The 19,013-nt window shown below is 34.7% G+C and overlaps 2 protein-coding genes across 6 annotated transcripts; both read left to right on the plus strand.

Moving 5' to 3' along the window:
• Positions 1-362: 362 nt before the first annotated feature.
• LOC144569328 (uncharacterized) lies at positions 363-9,144 on the plus strand. Of its 3 annotated transcripts, none has more exons than XM_078319620.1 (7): positions 363-481; positions 6,825-6,869; positions 7,102-7,155; positions 7,563-7,616; positions 7,701-7,754; positions 7,834-7,905; positions 8,794-9,144. In XM_078319620.1, the coding sequence occupies exons 1-7, from the start codon at positions 422-424 to the stop codon at positions 8,875-8,877; spliced, it is 423 nt and encodes a 140-aa protein (XP_078175746.1). In that variant the 5' UTR covers positions 363-421; the 3' UTR covers positions 8,878-9,144. The 3 variants fall into 3 exon arrangements, with proteins under 3 accessions (XP_078175746.1, XP_078175747.1, XP_078175745.1); XM_078319619.1 differs by lacking the exon at positions 363-481 and adding an exon at positions 6,175-6,434; XM_078319621.1 differs by lacking the exons at positions 363-481; positions 7,701-7,754 and adding an exon at positions 6,164-6,434.
• A 1,296-nt stretch (positions 9,145-10,440) lies between these two features.
• On the plus strand, positions 10,441-16,146 carry EMB2726 (elongation factor Ts family protein). 3 transcript variants are annotated; one of them, XM_078319624.1, is made up of 7 exons: positions 10,441-10,677; positions 11,272-12,702; positions 12,808-13,339; positions 13,738-14,051; positions 14,251-14,657; positions 15,159-15,489; positions 15,671-16,146. In XM_078319624.1, exons 2-7 carry the CDS (start codon positions 11,311-11,313, stop codon positions 15,947-15,949), a joined length of 3,255 nt encoding a protein of 1,084 aa, XP_078175750.1. In that variant the 5' UTR covers positions 10,441-10,677; positions 11,272-11,310; the 3' UTR covers positions 15,950-16,146. The 3 variants fall into 3 exon arrangements, with proteins under 3 accessions (XP_078175750.1, XP_078175748.1, XP_078175749.1); XM_078319622.1 differs by having other exon boundaries at positions 11,272-13,339; XM_078319623.1 differs by lacking the exon at positions 10,441-10,677 and having other exon boundaries at positions 11,254-13,339.
• Positions 16,147-19,013: the final 2,867 nt, after the last annotated feature.

Here is a 19,013-nt window from a genome sequence, read left to right on the forward strand (position 1 = left end):
AAAATGCGCAAGCAGAGTTTTGTAATTTGTGCCTTGTTTGGAGATGAACAATCATGTTTGGTATTCATTTTTTCATGACATTCTTTAAATTGGGATTTAGTATCATTAGGCCCAACCTAATCTAATGGAAGGCGATAAGATATAATATAATTGAGCCGAGCGTTATGATATAAATGCGGTCTTATCGGGGCGGGTTAACCATCCATGCAACATGCAACATAGTGTAAAAGTAAAACCACCTTGGAAGTTGGAACAACAACCAACTGACAGGCGACAATTAACAATTCTTTTTTTTTTTTAATTTCCAGCAATTTCTCAAGTCAAAAGAAATAAATTTTGTTTCTTTTTCCATTGTTGTTGTTCAAACTCCAATTTCAAATCCTCGTTCTCCCAAGCTCAAAACCCTAGAAGCAGAGATCTGATGGCCGACACAGATCAAGCCACGTCAGTTCATGCCGATGCCTCTCTCTCCTCACCAATCGTAAGATCTTCTTCCCAATTCCCATCCTTTTCTCTTCAATCTTACACTTACTCCAATTCGACTGAATTTTTTCCTAATTTACTAGTTTTTAGCCTACTTCTTGAATGCACTTAATGGGCTAAGTAATGATCTCTCTGTTAATATCAGTAGTAATGCGAATGACTTGTGATTCCCCGTTTTAAAGCTAGGCACTTTGACCCCTCTTTATCCTTTTTTTCTATTTCCTAAGCACAAATCTGAAAAGACTGATGACATGTCATGCGGATAAGATTGATGACGTGTCATCTAGATAGGATCGATGACATGTCATGCGGATAAGGACAAATCTGAAAAGACCCGAATGCCTTGGCCCGAATACAATTAATATTCGTATAATTATTCTGAACAATTATATTTCTTGCGGTTGTTGTTTCGGTAACTTTTATACAACATAACGTGTACGTTTATAAATTAACCGTTGTTTCTGCTTGTCATTTTTATATGACATTTATAATTTAATTATATCATGTATAATTAATTATAACCATCTTAATATTAATTATAATCAATTTATAATTAATCAGTAAGATTCTCCGAATAGTTCCTATATGGTGTGACCCAATAGAATTTGTGTTATGTTGGTAAATAGAGTTAAAACTATTTTAACTTCTATAATCATGAGAGGCATCTGGCAGAATACATCATGACCATCCAATTACACAGATGATGCTGTATTGTACAATATCACGATCCAGTAAACAATTTACTTGTGTCAGTTCTTTTGTCACATAGCTATCAAATCAGTTTCAAGGTAGATGTGTGTCATCCTTGCTAACTTAATTTTTTCTTGATCTTGAGCAGATTATCAAATATAATTACTCTTGTAATTATACCGCATGCAGATAATCGAACTCTACCAAGGGGCCCAGTGATGCTATAGCTCGTACAAAATACGAGGGACAATAGTACTTTTGGTAAACCATCACTTCCTCAGCTAAGCTATACATACGGAAGTGCTACCATTATGACTGCTTTTTACAGACAGCGTTGGATAACACTTACACATACACATCTCTTAGTAGGGACGATGAATACCTCATACTGTAGAACTTGACACTGAATGAAAACATTAATGACATGAACACAATTCTATTTAATGTTTCATTCAGGGTATGTCTAATATCATGTTCCTAGAACATATATCTGTGTGATTAAAATGACATATCTTGTCAATGGTCTGTAAAACTTGACTATCTTTTAATCCACACACTAACCTTATAACGGTAATCAGTGTTTCTGCTAATTACCTCGGTCAGAGACTTTTTAAGAGTATATATCATCTGTATTATGAAGTTTCACAATTCCAGTCATGAACTCGGAATGATTCATAAATGCAATAATACTCAAGGCAACAAAATGATATTTTAAACAATCAATTCATGAACAAAGTTTTATGATAATTTATCGTATTATTGATTTCTAGATTATTACACTAACAATACCATCATCTTGCAAAAAAAATAAAATAAACAAGGTTATATTCAAGTATAACAATATGTAATAAAACTAATGTTATTGTGTATATTACATCCTATAAAACATATGTATATATCCTGTAAAATAATGTTTATATCATGTAAAACTATTAAACATACTATGTAAAAAAATGCATAAATCATGTAAACTGTTGCATATATTCAATAAACAGTTAAATATATCATGTAAAATACTCTACACAATCTTTAAACGTGATTAATATATCCTGTAAAACACTGTATATATTGTGTAAACTTATTAGATAAATACAAGAAATTTAAATCAGTAAAAAGGTTAAAAATTTTGCATATATCATGTAAAACAATGTATATATCATGTAAACGTATTAGATAAATACTTACAATTTAAATCTATAACACTATTCAACAAATCTTGTAACTATTGCATATATGTTGTAAGATATTGCATATATATATATATATATATATATATATATATATATAGAGAGAGAGAGAGAGAGATGGGCTATGGTGCACTGCAATGCATGAAGGGGTTTGTGCATTGGACCATAAATGTAAAATTCAAAATCCAAATGGCCGATCCAAACCGTTCATCTTGTTCTCCATATTAATATGTGCTTGGAGACCAAATTTTACATTTTTCTGAATTTTTTTACTATTTATTAAGTATTTTACAAAATTGTTGATCCAACGCTGGCTGCTGATTTTACTGTTTTGTTAAGCCACCGTTGGATCAACAATTTTGTAAAATACTTAATAAATAGTAAAAAAAATCAGAAAAATATAAAATTTGGTCTCCAAGCACATATTAATACGGAGAACAAGATGAACGGTTTGGATCGGTCATTTGAATTTTGAATTTTAGATTTATGGTCCAATGCACAAACCCCTCTATGCATTACAATGCACCATAGCCCATCTATATATATATATATATATATATATAGAGGATGGCTAAGCTCAAATCGTTTGTTCCTGGACTCAGGAACAAACGATTCAGTTCTCTGATTTTCGAAGTTCAAATGGCCAATCCAAACCGTTAGATGTTTAATCTATATTAAAATGTGCTTGGAGACAAAATTTTATATTTTTTGGAATTTTTTTACTATTTATTAAGAGGGTTTGAAAGTCGCTGTTTTGGAATTTCTTCTGTGGTCGAGTTAGTAGTTGTGTCATCAGTCGAGTCGAGGTTGACACGGACCGCATGAGATGGTACTCGGGCCGTGTAAAGACTTCTCAATTTCAGATTCTTCCTCAATTTCGCCCGATTCCTGCAAAATAAGAACAAACTTGCAGCAGTACCACATTCTATAGATATTCAATGAAATACAACCGATTTAATAGATTAAAACACATATTTTGATACAAAATATGGGTCAAAATATAAATAAGATTGTGAGATATCACTTCTCATAGTATTGTATTTTTCCACATGTGCCTGCTCTTGAAACATTTTCTTGAGCTGCAACATGATGTCATATGGAAGCTTATATTCAAAGCGTTTTTGAAGTTCTCTTTCTATAGATGAAAGTAAGAGGCCTTGCACCTGAAGTTCCACAGAACAACGTGCAGCATAGTCATCTCTGTCTTTCTGAGTTACAGTAGCTCCAGTTGGCTCTACAGCTAAAGGAGTAACCAGAACCTTGTCTTTCGACTCTTGCCTCAAGACAATCCGTACATTTCTGTGCCAGTCTATGAAGTTAGAGCCGACTTAAGCTTCTCTTTTTCTAGGAGGGATCGTAAAGTAAACTGGAATTTTTCAGTCATCTACAACATTCAAAAGAGGATATAATCTCAGTCACATTTGTTCATATTTTGTTCTACACTTAATTATGTAAAACCATCACTATATGTTGTCCCATCATATAGCGAGACCAAGATCCCTATCGTCTCCAAGAAGGCCCCACATTAGCAGATTTAAACACATCATATATGGTGACGAATGACCCTCTTTGGCGGGGAGTTCACATCGTCTGCATTAACTCAAAAGAGCATTTTTTGAGTTAATAGATACGGGCCGTCCGATTATAAACGGAGCATATTCGGCCCCCACCTAAAACATAGGGATCTTCAATATTATTGCGGATTTAATTCAGAGGATACGAATTCCTTTAGCGGGTTGGTGGAATGCTCTCTTCTTTCTTTTTCTCCGGTGAATTTTATTTTGAGATTTTCTATATAAAAAGCTCGACAACTAAACGTGTAACGGATAAAATTACAGATACCGCGGGTTAAAAAATAACTCGTTTCCCACGTAAACATGTATATATTCTCCGTGTATATGAGTATATCGGTCTGTGGTACTTTTCTCACAAAGAATGAGCTATCTATCTTCACTCCATTTCAGATTAGCTTCAGACAAAAAATTCTAGTTGTCGAAACTGATAATTAAGCTTTGCAGATTATGTGTTTGCGATAAAAAAAATAATAAATAAATAAATTTTGTATGTAAATATACATTATTTTTAAAATAATTTGATTTTGACTATTTGAATTCGTAAGAATCGGTTATTGATATGTGGAGGAATGACAACACCCTTTGTACTATAAGTTACGGTTTCAAAACTCAAATAAAAAATCATTTATAAATACTTAAATAGTAAATAAAAGTTGATAGATAAATAGACATTCACTTTTCTATCTAAAAACAGCTTGAATTATTTATTTAAGCAAATTTAATAAATTTTGAAGTCAAGAGCGCTCTAGTTTTATTTTAAAAGTATATAGTATGATGTTTTAATTTCATGTCAAATATATATTTGTGATTTTTAATTAAATTTTTATAATGAAATAATATATTATAAACAAATATTTTGTAGCTCATATTGTTAATAAATACTAATGTTGTAAAAAACAGTCATTTAGTCTGACTAATTAGCTGTTTAGTTCAATTAATCAATCGATTAGTTGGTGACAGTGATAAAACCATCATGAACAGATTTATTGGAAGAATGTCTACGGATGAAACTGACTGATTAATTTCCTATTTACCATTTGAATAACCAGACTAATCGTACATTTACTATTTATATGGCCGATTAGTTAGTCATTTTTAGTATTGTTTTTTATGTATTTATTTGTTATATACACTATTTTTTGTCTTATCTTATCTAGTTCTTTCCTAAATAGTAATTTCATAAAATTTTATTAATTAAGAAGAAAATTAAGTTAAAATAAAGGGAACGACTAACAGTACCCCCATATCAATCCCCTAAACGTCCCCCGCACTAAAAGACAAATAACTTTCGACAGGGGACCACTAACTGACTCCAACATCTGATATGGGTGTATTTATACTCTGAGTTAATAGTCAAAATGTATAGTATTCATACCTACGAATGTATAGTATTCATACTTATTACCAGAATCATTCGTCATATGTAAACACAAACTGGAGGGGACCAGTAACGACCAGGGGGCCGTTGACGTCTTGTGACAGTCTGGATTGGGGACCGCAACCGTCTGAAAACGACATTTGCCAAGATTGGGGACCACTACAGTGAATCTATATATTATTCATATCTAACTAAAGAAATATTCATATCTAAACAAATGAAGTATTCATACTGACGATTACGAAATATTCATATATGTTTGAAATAATTTATACAATTCAAAATTCAAAGTTAGACCCTTCTTCTTGAACATCTCTTCTAAGAAATATTCATATCTAGCTAATGAAGTATTCATATGTTGTACTCTTGACAACCTTCGCTGGGCTTAGCATAGACCCCCTCCAATGGTGCACCACGCTCTCCCTGCCAAATCTCGACGGTGCACCACGCTCTCCTTGCCGGATCTTGACGGTGCACCACGCTCTTTTTGCCGAATTTGAGTTGTGTTGAATTTTTTTTTTTTTCTTTCTAAGAGAAGATTGAATAGGGTGAGTTTTGATCACGTGAGGGAACAAAAAATGAAAGTTGTTAGAGGAACAGATAGGGGACAGATTCAAGGGGGACAACATCTTTACTCTAAAATAAATTCGGTTGATGAGTTTGATAAGTTAAATGAATTATTTTTAATAAATTATTAGTAAATGCACATAATTTCAGTAATAATTTAAAATCGCCTATTAAAATTAATTAATTGTTTGACAGAACCATCCAAATCCAACAAACGCATACAGTTGTAAAACACTGATAAATACAACCGAGGCAACGAGTGCTTGTGCTGCTGTAAAAGTAAAACGAACTTGGAAGTTGGAACAACAACCAACTGAGAACTGAGAACTGACAATTAACAATTCTTTTTTTCTTTTCGAATTTCCAGCAATTTCTGATCTGAGGTCAAAATTCTCGCCCCGCTCTTTTTCCATTGTTGATGTTCAAAATCACACACACTCTCTCTCTCTCTCTCCCGAAGCTCAAACCCTGAAAAACCCTAGAAGCAGAGATCCGATGGCCGACTCAGATCTAACCCCGTCAGTTCATGCCGATGCCTCTCTCTCCTCACCAATCGTAAGATCTTCTTCCCAATTCCCATCCCATCCCCTTTCTCTTCAATCTTACACTTACTCCAATTCGACTGATTTTTTTTTCTAATTTACTAGTTTTTAGCCTACTTCTTGAATGCACTTAATGAGCTTAAGAAATTATCTCTGTGTTAGTATCAGTAGTAATGCGAATGAATTGTGATCCCCCGCTTTAAAGCTAGACCCTTTTTGCTCAAATATGCTGTTCCCTTATTTAACAATTAAACCCCACTATGATCTAATTAAGCTCCCGATTGTACAATTGAACCTCACTCTAAATATATTCAAATTTATTGTAACTTTGTTGAGTTCCTGTGACATGATCCAATTAGCAATTGCATTACTTCAGCCTTAATTGTTTATTTTTTTATTGTAGAAAAAAAGCAAGGAAGATATGCAGCCAGTGGCCGATAAGATTGCGGTAAGATCTTGATCTATTTTGTGCAAGATTTTTAAAAGCTTCAGTTTGTGCTATGCCCTTTCATAAAGAAATGGGTCGTTTTGTTTTTAAATGTGGTCTTGTCAAATATAGGATTATTTGAAGTGACTAAAGATATTTTTTGTCAAGGTTTGTTTGTGGACAAAAGGAAGAAGACATTAACATTTTTTCTCTGATTGTATTTTTTTTTTTATTATCTTTTTTTTTTTCTCAGGAGTTGAACGAATCACAGTCGGAGTTATTGGGAAGGCTTCGTGGGCTGAAGGAGGTACCTATGATTTTTAAGAAATTTTATTTCTTACCCTTGCCAACTACCATAAGCTGCACCTGTTTCCTGCTAAATGAGAAACATGTATTGTGCCCTTACAGATAAATGTAGAAATGGAGGAATAGTTGGGCTTTTTTTCTTTTGGGAAAACAAATTATGGAAGGTTATAATTGTATAAAGATTGACCATTTTTGAGGTGTGGAAAGAGCATTTTGACCTTGGAGGTTTTATAGGGATTTTTCTGTAATGATATGTTTGTGTTGCTTATATTACACTTTCTGATGCAATGCTTCAATTTATAGTATGTTTGTGTTGCTTATATTACACTCTCTGATGCAATGCTTCAATTTATAGAAGTACATGCATGTAACAAATTTTATTTTCTGCATTGCCTTTTTTTTTTTCAGGATTTACAGAATTGGAGGGTAAAGCTGGATACACAGGTCAAGACATACAAAGATGTAAGTTGCTTTCTTTTGTTATATTTTGTTTCTAAATACTTGATACTTAAATGATTGATGATTGGGAGTACTGTATACATACAGGAACTATCAGATCTCAAGAAAGCACTCGGTTCTGAAATGGAGCAGCTTACTTTGGTAAAGGAATATACAAGAAGATTAATTCATGAATTTTCCTCCTTTGAAATATTAATTAGTTATTCATATGTATTTGTAGGACTTTCAAGAATTGAGAACTACACTGCAGAAGCAACAGAATGATGTGGCAGCCAGCCTAATGGACTTGGGTGTATGTGCTCTTTACCTTCTTTTTGCTAATACATAATGCTACTAGTTAATCCAAGTAATTATGCCAATAAGCTTATATTGTATTGACACTATATTATAAAGGCTTGAGTTTCTTTAGAATTAATAGCATCTGTCCCCACAATGGTAAAAAAATTTGACATAAGAATGGCCACGTGTTTCTCCAAAATTATGAAAACACCTGCTATAACAGACTTCCCACTGGTTCTGGCTAGAAGTGGCAGGTAGGAATGCCAGGTTGAGTTTGATTTAAGTCAATCAGGTTTTAGATCAAGTATGGTTCTTGGACCATTTGGGTTGGGTCATTTAAGGTTGGAACTCTTTCAGGCATCTGGTGATTTGGTTCTGGTTATTTTGGGATTTAGATTATTTCATGTTTTGAGCTGTTTCATGGTTAATTTTCTGAGAAATTGACTTCTTTGATGCAACAAGTTAGGTTAGGATTTCAGAGCGCAACACAGAGAGCAAGAAGAAATCATTACTGTCCCCAATATTAGGTTTAAATGGCCTAAAATTCAGCTGGCTTTTTAAAAGATGGAAAAAAGGGCCATTAGATTTGTTTTACTACCCTTTATACTGTCCTTCGTGGTTCATATTTTTCTGGGATACCTCACAGTTTGAATTGGTGAAACCAGAGAATCTGGAGCATTCAATCAAATGCATGGGTAGATTTTGATGGGGTGGGCAGCACTTAGACTCGTAACAATGGTCCAGATGCTGTCGGTTCCTGTGAGATCCCCCCATGGGATGCAGAGTCCTTTTGTGGAGATCACAAATCGTACTAGCTTTTTAAAATGCTGATCAATACTGAATGCTCTTGCAAGAGTTTTCCTTTTTAACCTCTCTCTCTATATACTTGACTTTGTTTCAGATGTCGGCTGAACCAGAAAAGGAGGAAAACAAAATCATAAAAGAAGCCCCTATTGTGAAAACTGAATATGTTGAAGATTCTTAGGTCAGCAATATCCATCGTCTTTACAAAGACAGGCACTGATTTAGTGTCTCATTATCAGTGCCTTGTGCTACTCTTCATGTGGAAATTGGATTTCTGATATATACCTATCTACAACTTAATATTTTTTCAAATAAGTTTAGGTAGGAATCATTTAGTCCATTTTCTTGCTATTGTCATTATTGTGTTTATTAGCTGAAATTGATGACTAAAGTTTTCTGTATTCTGGTATTGGTTCCAGTACTGGTAATGCATGTATCTGGTTTATCTTTTTTGAGTGAGGTTATTTGGGGTTTAAATTCATTGGGAAGTTGTAGAGTTGATAGCTAAGTTAACTTGAAAAGTAATAAGAATCCTTATTATTAGAAATAAAAGGAAAGTAACTTCAGGCTGGAAATGATAAGAATCCTTATTATTATTAGAATAAAAAAGGGAATCATCGACCTCCCTCTATTGAAGAAGGGAAAGAGATTCTGGAGTTCCACCCTTTTTTTTTCATTTTTTGCATTTTATTCGTAAATAATTCACTGTTAATTCCGAAAACACCTTAAAAAAACGTTTTATTTGCATCACTATGCTCTAAATCGTTAGTAAAAAAAAAGTAAAGTTGGCGACCTTTTAAAAAAAAAGTTTCACTTAACAGAAGAAACTACTTAAATACATCGTGCAAAAATCCGTCCAATATCCGTAGCATATCATTTTAAACTTAACGTACAATGCCTATAATCCTATATTATATTATTTCCAATTTATTCTAGGAAATGATTTACGAAACTTCCAATTTTTCTCATTTGCTTTTAAAAAATAATATTTTAAAAAAATAACCATTTCCGAGTTATATCATTTTAGTAAGGCTTAAGTATTATGGATAGTACAAGGCTTTCCGTACTACGATCTCAAAAGTCTATTGTATAAACTTCAAACTAAGTAGTTCAGTAAATTCGTTATATAATAAATTTGTAGAATACCAACTTTTTATTATTTTTAAAAAAAATTTACTAATTTTTATGATTTATGAAATATGGTAAAAAATAATCTAATATATTAGTATTTTTTTATTTTTAAGTTATTTTTTATCATTTTTTATAAATTAAAAAAATAGTAAAAGAATTTCAAAAATATGAAAAATTAATATTGTACAAATTTTTTATATAACCAATTTATTAAACTATTTAGATCGAACTTTAAACTCTGTACAATAAATAAATTTTTGAAATTGTAGAATGAAAAGGCTTGTGCTATCTATAAAACCTAAACCTTACATATAACTTATATATTATAATTGATTAATTGGAGTTCAGTTGAGGAGCTTGTTATCTGAAATCTGGCAATATGTTGGTTGGTTAATGGTTAATGGTTATGGTGTCATCCAGAATCCGATTATCCGAATTGGAGCGGAGTTTTTTCCGGACCCGGAATGTAATAAATCGTTAGCCCGTTATCCAGAGAGATATCAATATCATAGATTGTAAACAGGTTATGGATAATTATTGGATCTAAATCTAAACCCAAATATGGTGCGATATATCCGAGAATAGATTGAGCCATCTATCCATTTCTCCGCTTACCATACACCAAAAACCCACTCTCGCTCTCTACTGATAGGATAAGGCATTCAATTTTCCATAGATATATAGTTATATACTCTCTCCCTCTCTCCCTCTCTCCCTCTCTCCCTCTCTTTAGTTTGACAATGAAAAGATAAAAGTGAAGGAGTACGTGTGTCTGCTCTCTCTGCTCTTCTAATTTAAAAGGTTTTTTCAACTTAGAATAGGGGCTCGGGGCCCTCTTTGTAATCCAAAGGTGATTTCTTTCTACTAGTTATGCCCATGTTCTGTTTGTCGAATTGCTCTTTGTTGTTTTTCAAGTGAAAAATGTGTATGTTATGCTCTTCTCAAAGTTTGGTTTGGTTTGGTTTGGTTTGGTTTTGGTCTTGGGTGGTATTTTTCAAAGATATCTTAATGCGTATGTAATGCTTGTTGAAATGCGTCTGCTGATTTTTTGTTTTGTTTCCGTAGTCTACTGAATTCTGGTTAACATTGTTCGGAAAATGGAGCCCTTTTAGTTTATTTTGCTCTAAAACCATATATTTAGCTTTGGAATTGATTTCATTATTTGAGTGAAATCGTCTATTATCTGTTCATTTATCATTCATTCATTCATTCATAGACCACAAACTCTACTGGTTTATAGTTCAGATTCTGCAGTGCATTAATTTTGATGTATCAAGTAGCAAACCGAACTGTCTCATGTTCTTGTGGAATTGAAAGGAAAGGAAAGGAAAGGAAAGGAAAGGGGAATAAGTATTCATTCTTGTGGAATTTCGTACTTTTTTCTATCTATGGAAATGTACCTTGCCCTTATAATTATCTAAATTACTTGTGTAAATTCTTTCAGGTGAAATAGATAGCTGAAAACACCAATTTACTGAATAAAATGACGCCACTGTTACATTTTTCGGCTGGAAGTATCAGCCTTATACCTCGATCCTCCTTCAAAAACACAAAGAAGGAAATCCATTTAAATAAATGTAACTTTAAGAGAAGGCCCCTACTGCTTCCTCAACCCACTTTTCCCCTAAGCTGGATGTCAAGCCGCAGCATATCCAAAACCCGAACTTTGACATCTGCAGTCGAAGCTGATATGGCTGTGGAGGCTGATCCAAATCCAAACCCAGAAACATCTCAAGATGAATTTATAGAAGAAAAAACTGAAAAACCAGCCTCAACATCACGAGATGTCTGGGTCAAAGGAACCAGCCCCAGTCGGAAGGGCAACTTGCCGGCTGTTAAGAAGGAGGATCTGGTACCAGGAGCTAAATTTACTGGTATCGTGCGTTCAGTGCATGATTTTGGGATTTTTGTTAATATTGGCAGTTTTACTGATGGGCTAGTTCACGTCTCAGAGATCAGCAATGATTATGTAAAAGACGTGAAAGCTCTTTTTACTACTGGGCAACAGGTGGAAGTGCGGGTACTGGAATACGACACACAGGCGGGCCGTATTTCCCTGACAATGAGGCCTCCAGGATCAGAGAAGAAGGGAGGTGGTAGAGGTAAGGGACAAGGAGGGAGGACGGGGCGCCGACGAAGGTACAAGAAAGGAGACATTTTTGACGGTATCGTAAAGGAAATAACTGAAGAGGGCGCTCTGGTGACTTTACCTGGAGATGTCGAGGGATTTCTACCTGTATCAGAGCAAGATGTATATGTAGAAGATGTAGAAGATGTAGAAGATGTAGAAGATGTGGAAGCTGAAGGAGATCGGGTAACAGGCAACGCACTGGAACTCGATCAGGAAATACAAGTTTGGATTCTCAGTGTGGAACAGGGTAAGATCACACTTTCCATGAAAGAGGTGGACTATATGGACGAAGACGAAGAAGATGAGAAAATGGAGGAAGAAGATGAAGAAGAGCTCTCATATGTATTACGTAAGAGAAGGAACTCAAGGAAGGAAGAGGAAGAAGAGGAAGAATGGGAAGAAGAGGAAGAAGGGGAAGAAGGGGAAGAAGAGCTTGACGAGGATCTTGATGACACACTAGAAGGAGAAGAGGGAGAGGATGTTATGGGAGGAATTACAGAGGAGGATGAGGAGACTGATTTTGCCGATATCACCAGTGGCCCCATCCTTCCCAACCCTTTCACTTATGCTTTTCAAAGAAGTAAATACGCTCCCAATGTGAAGAAAAGGTTGGAGCTCATGACTGCAGTAAAAAACGAAGATTCTGAAGTTGGTGAAGTTGCAGTTTCTAGTGGTAGTTTTGAAGCTGGGTCTGCTTCAATTATAGAAGAACCAGTTGCGGTTGCTGAAGCAGAGGGAGGTGAAGTTGCTGCAGTTGGGGAAGTTGTAGTTTCTAGTGGTAGTTCTGAAGCTGGGTCTGCTTCAATTATAGAAGAACCAGTTGTGGTTGCTGAAGCAGAGGGGGGTGAGGTTGCTGCAGTTGGGGAAGAACCAGTTGGAGCAGTTTCTGAGACTGCATCCACTTTAGTCTCAGAAGAACCAGTGGTAGAATCTGCAGTGGAGGAAGTTGAAGTTGCTGCAGCTGGAGCTGCTTCTGGGGTTACAGAAAGTGAAGTAACCAGTGAAGTGGAGAAAGGTGAAGTTACAGCAGCTGCAGCTGTAACAGAGGCTGCTGATAGTGAAAATGCGTCTGATACTACAGTAAGTGAAGCATCAACGGGTACAACTGACTCAACTTCTGAAGATCCAGCTGCTAACGAGCCAGTTTCAGTAACCAGTGAGGTGGAGGCAGGTGAAGTCACTGCAGTAGGAGCCATGTCAGATTCTACAGTAAGTGAAGATTCTGCTAGTGATAGCCAGGCTGTGTTGTCAGAAGGTGCTGCAAGTGAGATTACAGGAAAGGAAGAAACCGAAGAGGAAGTGGTTTCTATCAAAGTTGGAGATGAAAAGACTGAGGTTCCTCAGGCAACTCCTGAAGCTAGTCCAGCTCATGAAGTCCAAGGCAAAGATACATTTTAATCTCTCCTTTTGTAATTTTTTTTTGTGTTTTGTTTCTATTTTGCTTTGGTAGACTTGTACTGGTCAAATTCAAGGATTGTAGTGTTCCAATGCGAGCAGCAGGGTCACCTGTTAGGATTAGTTCATTTCAACCAAGGGTTTCTTCTTGTTATTGTGCTTGTTTGGAGATTCTGGTACTGATTTAGGATGTGTTTGAGTTCATGCTTGCAATTAGCTTGTACAACTTCTTTTAGTAATATTTTATCTTTTTTCGCATAAGGTCCTTGTTCCTCTCTCCTTACATTTCTCTTTCATTTTTTTCCCCTTTTTCTTTATATTATTTCAGTCTTTGAGGTGTATATATTCTGAAAATTTGACCACTTTATGTAACACCAAATGCAGCAACAATATCTCCCTCTCTGGTGAAACAGTTACGTGACGAGACAGGCGCAGGCATGATGGATTGCAAGAAAGCCCTGACTGAGACTAATGGTGACCTTGCTAAGGCACAAGAGTACCTAAGGAAGAAAGGCTTGGCTAGTGCTGACAAAAAGTCGAGCCGGGCCACAGCTGAGGGCAGGATTGGGTCCTACGTGCATGACGGCAGAATTGGGGTTCTGGTCGAGGTTAATTGCGAGACTGATTTTGTTTCGCGTGGAGATATATTTAAGGAACTGGTTGAGGATCTTGCAATGCAAGTAGCTGCTTGTCCACAGGTACGTAATATCAGTTTTTAAGCTTTAATAGGTCATCTATTGGTATGCTTCTTATACTAACACGTACAAGTTAAAATTTTGGTCACCGTAGTAGTCATTTTCAGATAATCAGCCAAACAAATGACCTTAATTGCCAAAATTTCATATGGAGTTTAAACCAGATTATCAGTTTAAAATTCCATTAACACCGTCTATTTAGGTCACATATCTGACCTCAGAGGAGGTGCCAGAGGAGATGGTGAAGAAAGAGAAGGAGATAGAGATGCAAAGGGAGGACATACTCTCCAAACCCGAAAACATTCGTGAGAAGATTGTCGAAGGAAGGATCCGGAAGCGTCTAGAAGAGTTTGCTCTTCTTGAACAGCCATTTATTAAGAATGACAAAGTTGTGGTAAAGGATTATGTGAAACAAACAATTGCCACCATTGGAGAGAATATACAGGTGAAGAGGTTTGTGAGATTTAATTTGGGGGAGGGTTTGGAGAAGAAAAGCCAGGACTTTGCAGCTGAGGTTGCTGCTCAGACTGCCGCGAAACCAACTGTCACAGCTGCAGATGCTGCTCAGCCAAAGGATGAGAAGGCTGAGACAGCAGAAACTGCTGAAAAGTAAGTTGCCCTTTGAATTTCCTTTTTTTTTTCTTTTTTTTCTTTTTTTTTGTGGAATATAATTCTCGGGAATAAATTGAGAACAACATCCATTAGAAATTTAGAACTTATGTTGGATGAAGTTTCATTATCTTTCTGGATATACAATAGAAAGAGCATTTATATTATAATTTGACTGCAGGATTATCATGTTATTTTGTACCATTATTTACCAGTGTCAAAACCATACCACTGCTGTACTGTGTTAGTTCATTCTTGATGAAAGTTTTGGTCTGGTTTTTTTCATTCCTGGGGATGTAATATTTAGCCCTTAATTAAGGAGTCATGCCTCCATATAAAGCTCTATTAAACACCATATTATCACAAGTTGTGCCTATAAATATAATAAAATCGAACAAGAAAATTGAAACCTCATCTGGCTTGGCTTCTAAGAAGCTGGACACTTTTGTACAACTAGCAAGCTCAGATCTTTGGTTTGACCTTTCAAAAAACATTATCCAGGGCACCAGAAGCTACAGTAACAATCTCCTCAGCCTTGGTAAAACAGCTGAGAGATGAGACAGGAGCCGGCATGATGGATTGCAAGAAGGCACTGGCTGAAACAGGAGGTGATATTGAGAAGGCTCAAGAGTACCTCCGGAAGAAGGGTCTCTCGTCGGCGGATAAAAAGTCATCCCGCGTTGCGGCTGAGGGACTGATATCGGCTTACATCCATGATTCCCGTATCGGTTGCCTCATTGAAGTGAATTCTGAGACCGATTTTGTGGCCCGAAATGAGAAGTTCAAGGAGCTGGCCAGTGATCTGGCAATGCAGATCGTTGCATGCCCTCAGGTAAATATAAGGGGGGTCTCATTACCAGGTATCAGTTATATTTTGATGGTACCAGTGCAATGACATTAGTCAGAATAATTAGTACACACTTGGTGATGTTTGAGTGAGGCCTGTGTTTAGATTTTTGAATACTAATTAAGGTCAGGGTGAGAATAACATAACATAACATATTATATTTTAGGTGGAGTTCGTGTCAATAGATGAGGTCCCGGCAAGTGTAGTTGAGAAGGAGAAGGCAATAGAGATGCAGAGGGAGGATTTACAGTCAAAACCGGAACAAATAAGAGAGAAAATTGTAGAAGGCCGAATCTCGAAGCGGCTAGGCGAGCTTGCATTGTTGGAGCAACCCTTCATAAAGGATGACAGTATCACAGTTAAGGAGCTTGTGAAAAGGACGATTGCGTCCCTGGGAGAGAACATCAAAGTGCGAAGATTTGTGCGTTTCACACTAGGTGAGTGACAGTAAAGTTTATTCTCAGCAAATTGGCCTTGCTACTTAATTTCTCTGCCAATTTTTCACATCCATCTCCCTTCATTGGATTTTTTTGCTGAGCTACGCCGTTTGTTTTGTTCTAGTTGTTTGTTCTCAAATCATTGGATTTTTTTTTGTTATTATGTAAAAATTTATAATTTACATAATTAAATCTTAATTAATAATTTCAGTGGGCTAATTTGAATTAAGAAGATAAAGTAAAACTTAATTATAATTATCTGCAATAATTGAAAAACTTTATTGATAAAAAAATTTAATAACGAACGCAATCAAATATTTTGAACCATATAAAAGTTAGTGATTATTTATCTATCTATTTAAAAGATAGTAATTATTTTTTTTAAAATATAAAGAAATGATGTTAAATGGTTGTAAAATAAAATAGAGATTAGAGAGATGTATGTAAGTGAAACTTCTCTCTCTTTAATTTTTTTTATTTTAAAAAAAATAATGAAGGGAGTAGCTCTACAATTAGTCAATTACATTACATCCCTTAAATTATAATTTATAATTTATAATTTATAATTTATAATATTATAGTTTATAGGCCATGTCATGTCATGTACTCATGTACCATGTGAAATATAGAGAAAATGACAACCACTCCACTCATTCTCATTGTATGATTTGCCAGCCCATGTGAGTATGTGACTGGAGCTAGTAGTTGCTTTGCTTTGCTTTGCTTTACGTAGAGACGTAGAGACGTAGAGACGTAGAGACGTAGAGTAGAGGATACCAACTGTTCTTCAATAATTCTACGGCTGTTTTCTGTCTCCCAACACCTGTCCCCTTTAACTTTAACTTCTCAACAATAATGATTTACCTGTAACAAAAAACTAGCTACTTTTATCATAAACTTTATTTATTTATATCTTATATATTTATTTTATCTCGTCAACACTTTGCATATATTTTTAATAGTGTAGTCAAGTATACAAGTGACATTTTTTTTTAAGAGAACTTGAAGCTCCGTCATGTTTATATTTCATGTTCTTCATTTTGCATCAATGATTTGAAATCTTTTAATATAAAAAATATAAATTGTTGATATTGTTTTATTTTTAATGTAATCTATTGGTATCAAAAGTTGTAAAATATTTTATTCATTTTGTGAAAGTTCAAAGATTAAAAAATTTAATGCACCAAATTAATTTCTTTGGCTTCCAAAACTTGTACATAACTACATATTTACAAGATCAATGTTCATGTTTCTAACTAAGAATTTAAATTGTAACTTATATAAAAAAAAAAAAAAAAAAATTGGATGTGTTTCAGATACCTCCTCTTTTATTTTATTTTTTACAAGTGTTTTTATTCATCCGTCTCTATTACACTGCTAAGTCAAATCAAAGAGATCCCTCCTGACATTTGAAATTACAAAATTACTGCTAATGCTAATATGCATATTACAGATTGACTCGTATTATGAATTCATATCTTCATTTTTAAAATTCAAACCGTTAAACATTATCTTTATATGAAAATGTAATTTATATACCAAATTTTATATTATTTTTACTATTTTTAGATAAGTAGAAAATGATTACTTTGAGATGATATATAATTTTGAAATCAAGTAATTTTCTACCTATCTAAAAAAATAGTAAAAATGAACTATAGAAAAATATAAAATTTGGTTTCCAAGTTATGAAAATCATGTTTAAAAGTTCAAATTAGATGTTGAATTTATAAAAAAAGAGTAATGAATTCATATTACGGATCGAATGTTAACATAGTCACATTTTGGAGGTTCTAATCAGTTGTCGTTCGTTTTAAGAAAAATTAATACACTATCCTATCGCTACAACTCTACAACAAAATATAACAAAATAGTGGCATTAATCTTATTGAAATATTTTCCTAAAAAAAAAAAAAAAAATCTTATTGAAATACGCGTGGCAGTAGAAGCACGTTAGAATTAGATATCTATCTATCCTATTCTTATCTAATCTATTCTATTCTATTCGGACATTTCTTGTGCTGAACAGCTGGATGTTGGAGCAAACAGTAAACTGCTGTACTGTTTCTATAATGTGATTTTCTGTGGCAATCATGACACTCTACTGCGTGATGGGTTACTGGCAAACAGACACATCAGATCTAAAAACCAGAAAAACGGCTTACATTTTAATTCATGAAAAAGAAAAGAAAAGAAAAGAAAAGAGGAAATATATTTATTATCCCTTTTGTTTCTTTACTCGAGTTGAGTGTACCTGCCAGTGCCACTTCCAGGATGTGTTATTACGGACTCGCCACATCCTGAGAAGGACTGGGACCGCCACATAGTCACATTTTGGCAAGTTGTCTACAAAGACACATGGATTAGGATATTTTGATTGCGGCATTTGCGTTCACAAACTTTTTCTCAAAGCTCCAATTAAGTAAAAAAGGTAAACAGTATGTACAGAGCTATTTTGACTTTACGTAGCTCATTACTAACAGAGACAGAATGAAAAAGTGTATGACTATCGTGCTGTATAAAAAAAGTTATATCTGTTAATCTCTAAGATGCTCCCGTTTTGCTCGAAGCATAACCTGAAAAGGAACGCGGTTTCTCAACTAAAGTTTTGTTCGAACTCGCATCGCATGTTTTCAACTAAATTGTCTCCGTTAAGTTAAAATTTAGGACATCCCCAGTCACAATTTTTAACTAACGGATGTCTCCATTTTTACAAGTACTTGAGTGTTCACTTGTTACTCCATAATCCATCCATAATTCCATATTAGAGCAAACAAAATAGCAACTTAGGAAACACTATAAACACGACGTTTCTGTCCAACGGTAATTGGAAAATGCATAATCCAAATCAAGCATAAACCGTCCGATCCGATTAAAATTTTATGGACGGTTCAGATTCACGAGGCTGTTTAAACATGTTAAGCTTTCAATTCCTTTGCACGAATCATGATGCCAATTGGACGGTATACTCTAAGATTTGGATTAATTTTGTCGAAAGTCGTTTGGAGAAAACCTACTAAAACCGCAATCCTTTCATTACGTGTCAGTTCTCTCACTCATAAACTCAAAACA

Source organism: Carex rostrata, chromosome 18 (genome assembly GCF_964058835.1).
Source record: "Carex rostrata chromosome 18, lpCarRost1.2, whole genome shotgun sequence".
In the NCBI taxonomy this organism is placed as follows: Eukaryota; Viridiplantae; Streptophyta; class Magnoliopsida; order Poales; family Cyperaceae; genus Carex; species Carex rostrata.

Coding starts and splice junctions, on each gene's coding strand:
- LOC144569328 (XM_078319620.1), top strand. CDS start 422: ATGGCCGACACAGATCAAGCCACGTCAGTTCATGCCGATGCCTCTCTC. Junction 482..6,824: donor CCTCTCTCTCCTCACCAATC/GTAAGATCTTCT, acceptor TTTTTATTGTAG/AAAAAAAGCAAGGAAGATAT. Junction 7,617..7,700: donor AGGTCAAGACATACAAAGAT/GTAAGTTGCTTT, acceptor GTATACATACAG/GAACTATCAGATCTCAAGAA.
- EMB2726 (XM_078319622.1), top strand. CDS start 11,311: ATGACGCCACTGTTACATTTTTCGGCTGGAAGTATCAGCCTTATACCT. Junction 14,658..15,158: donor ACAGCAGAAACTGCTGAAAA/GTAAGTTGCCCT, acceptor AACATTATCCAG/GGCACCAGAAGCTACAGTAA. Junction 15,490..15,670: donor AGATCGTTGCATGCCCTCAG/GTAAATATAAGG, acceptor ATTATATTTTAG/GTGGAGTTCGTGTCAATAGA.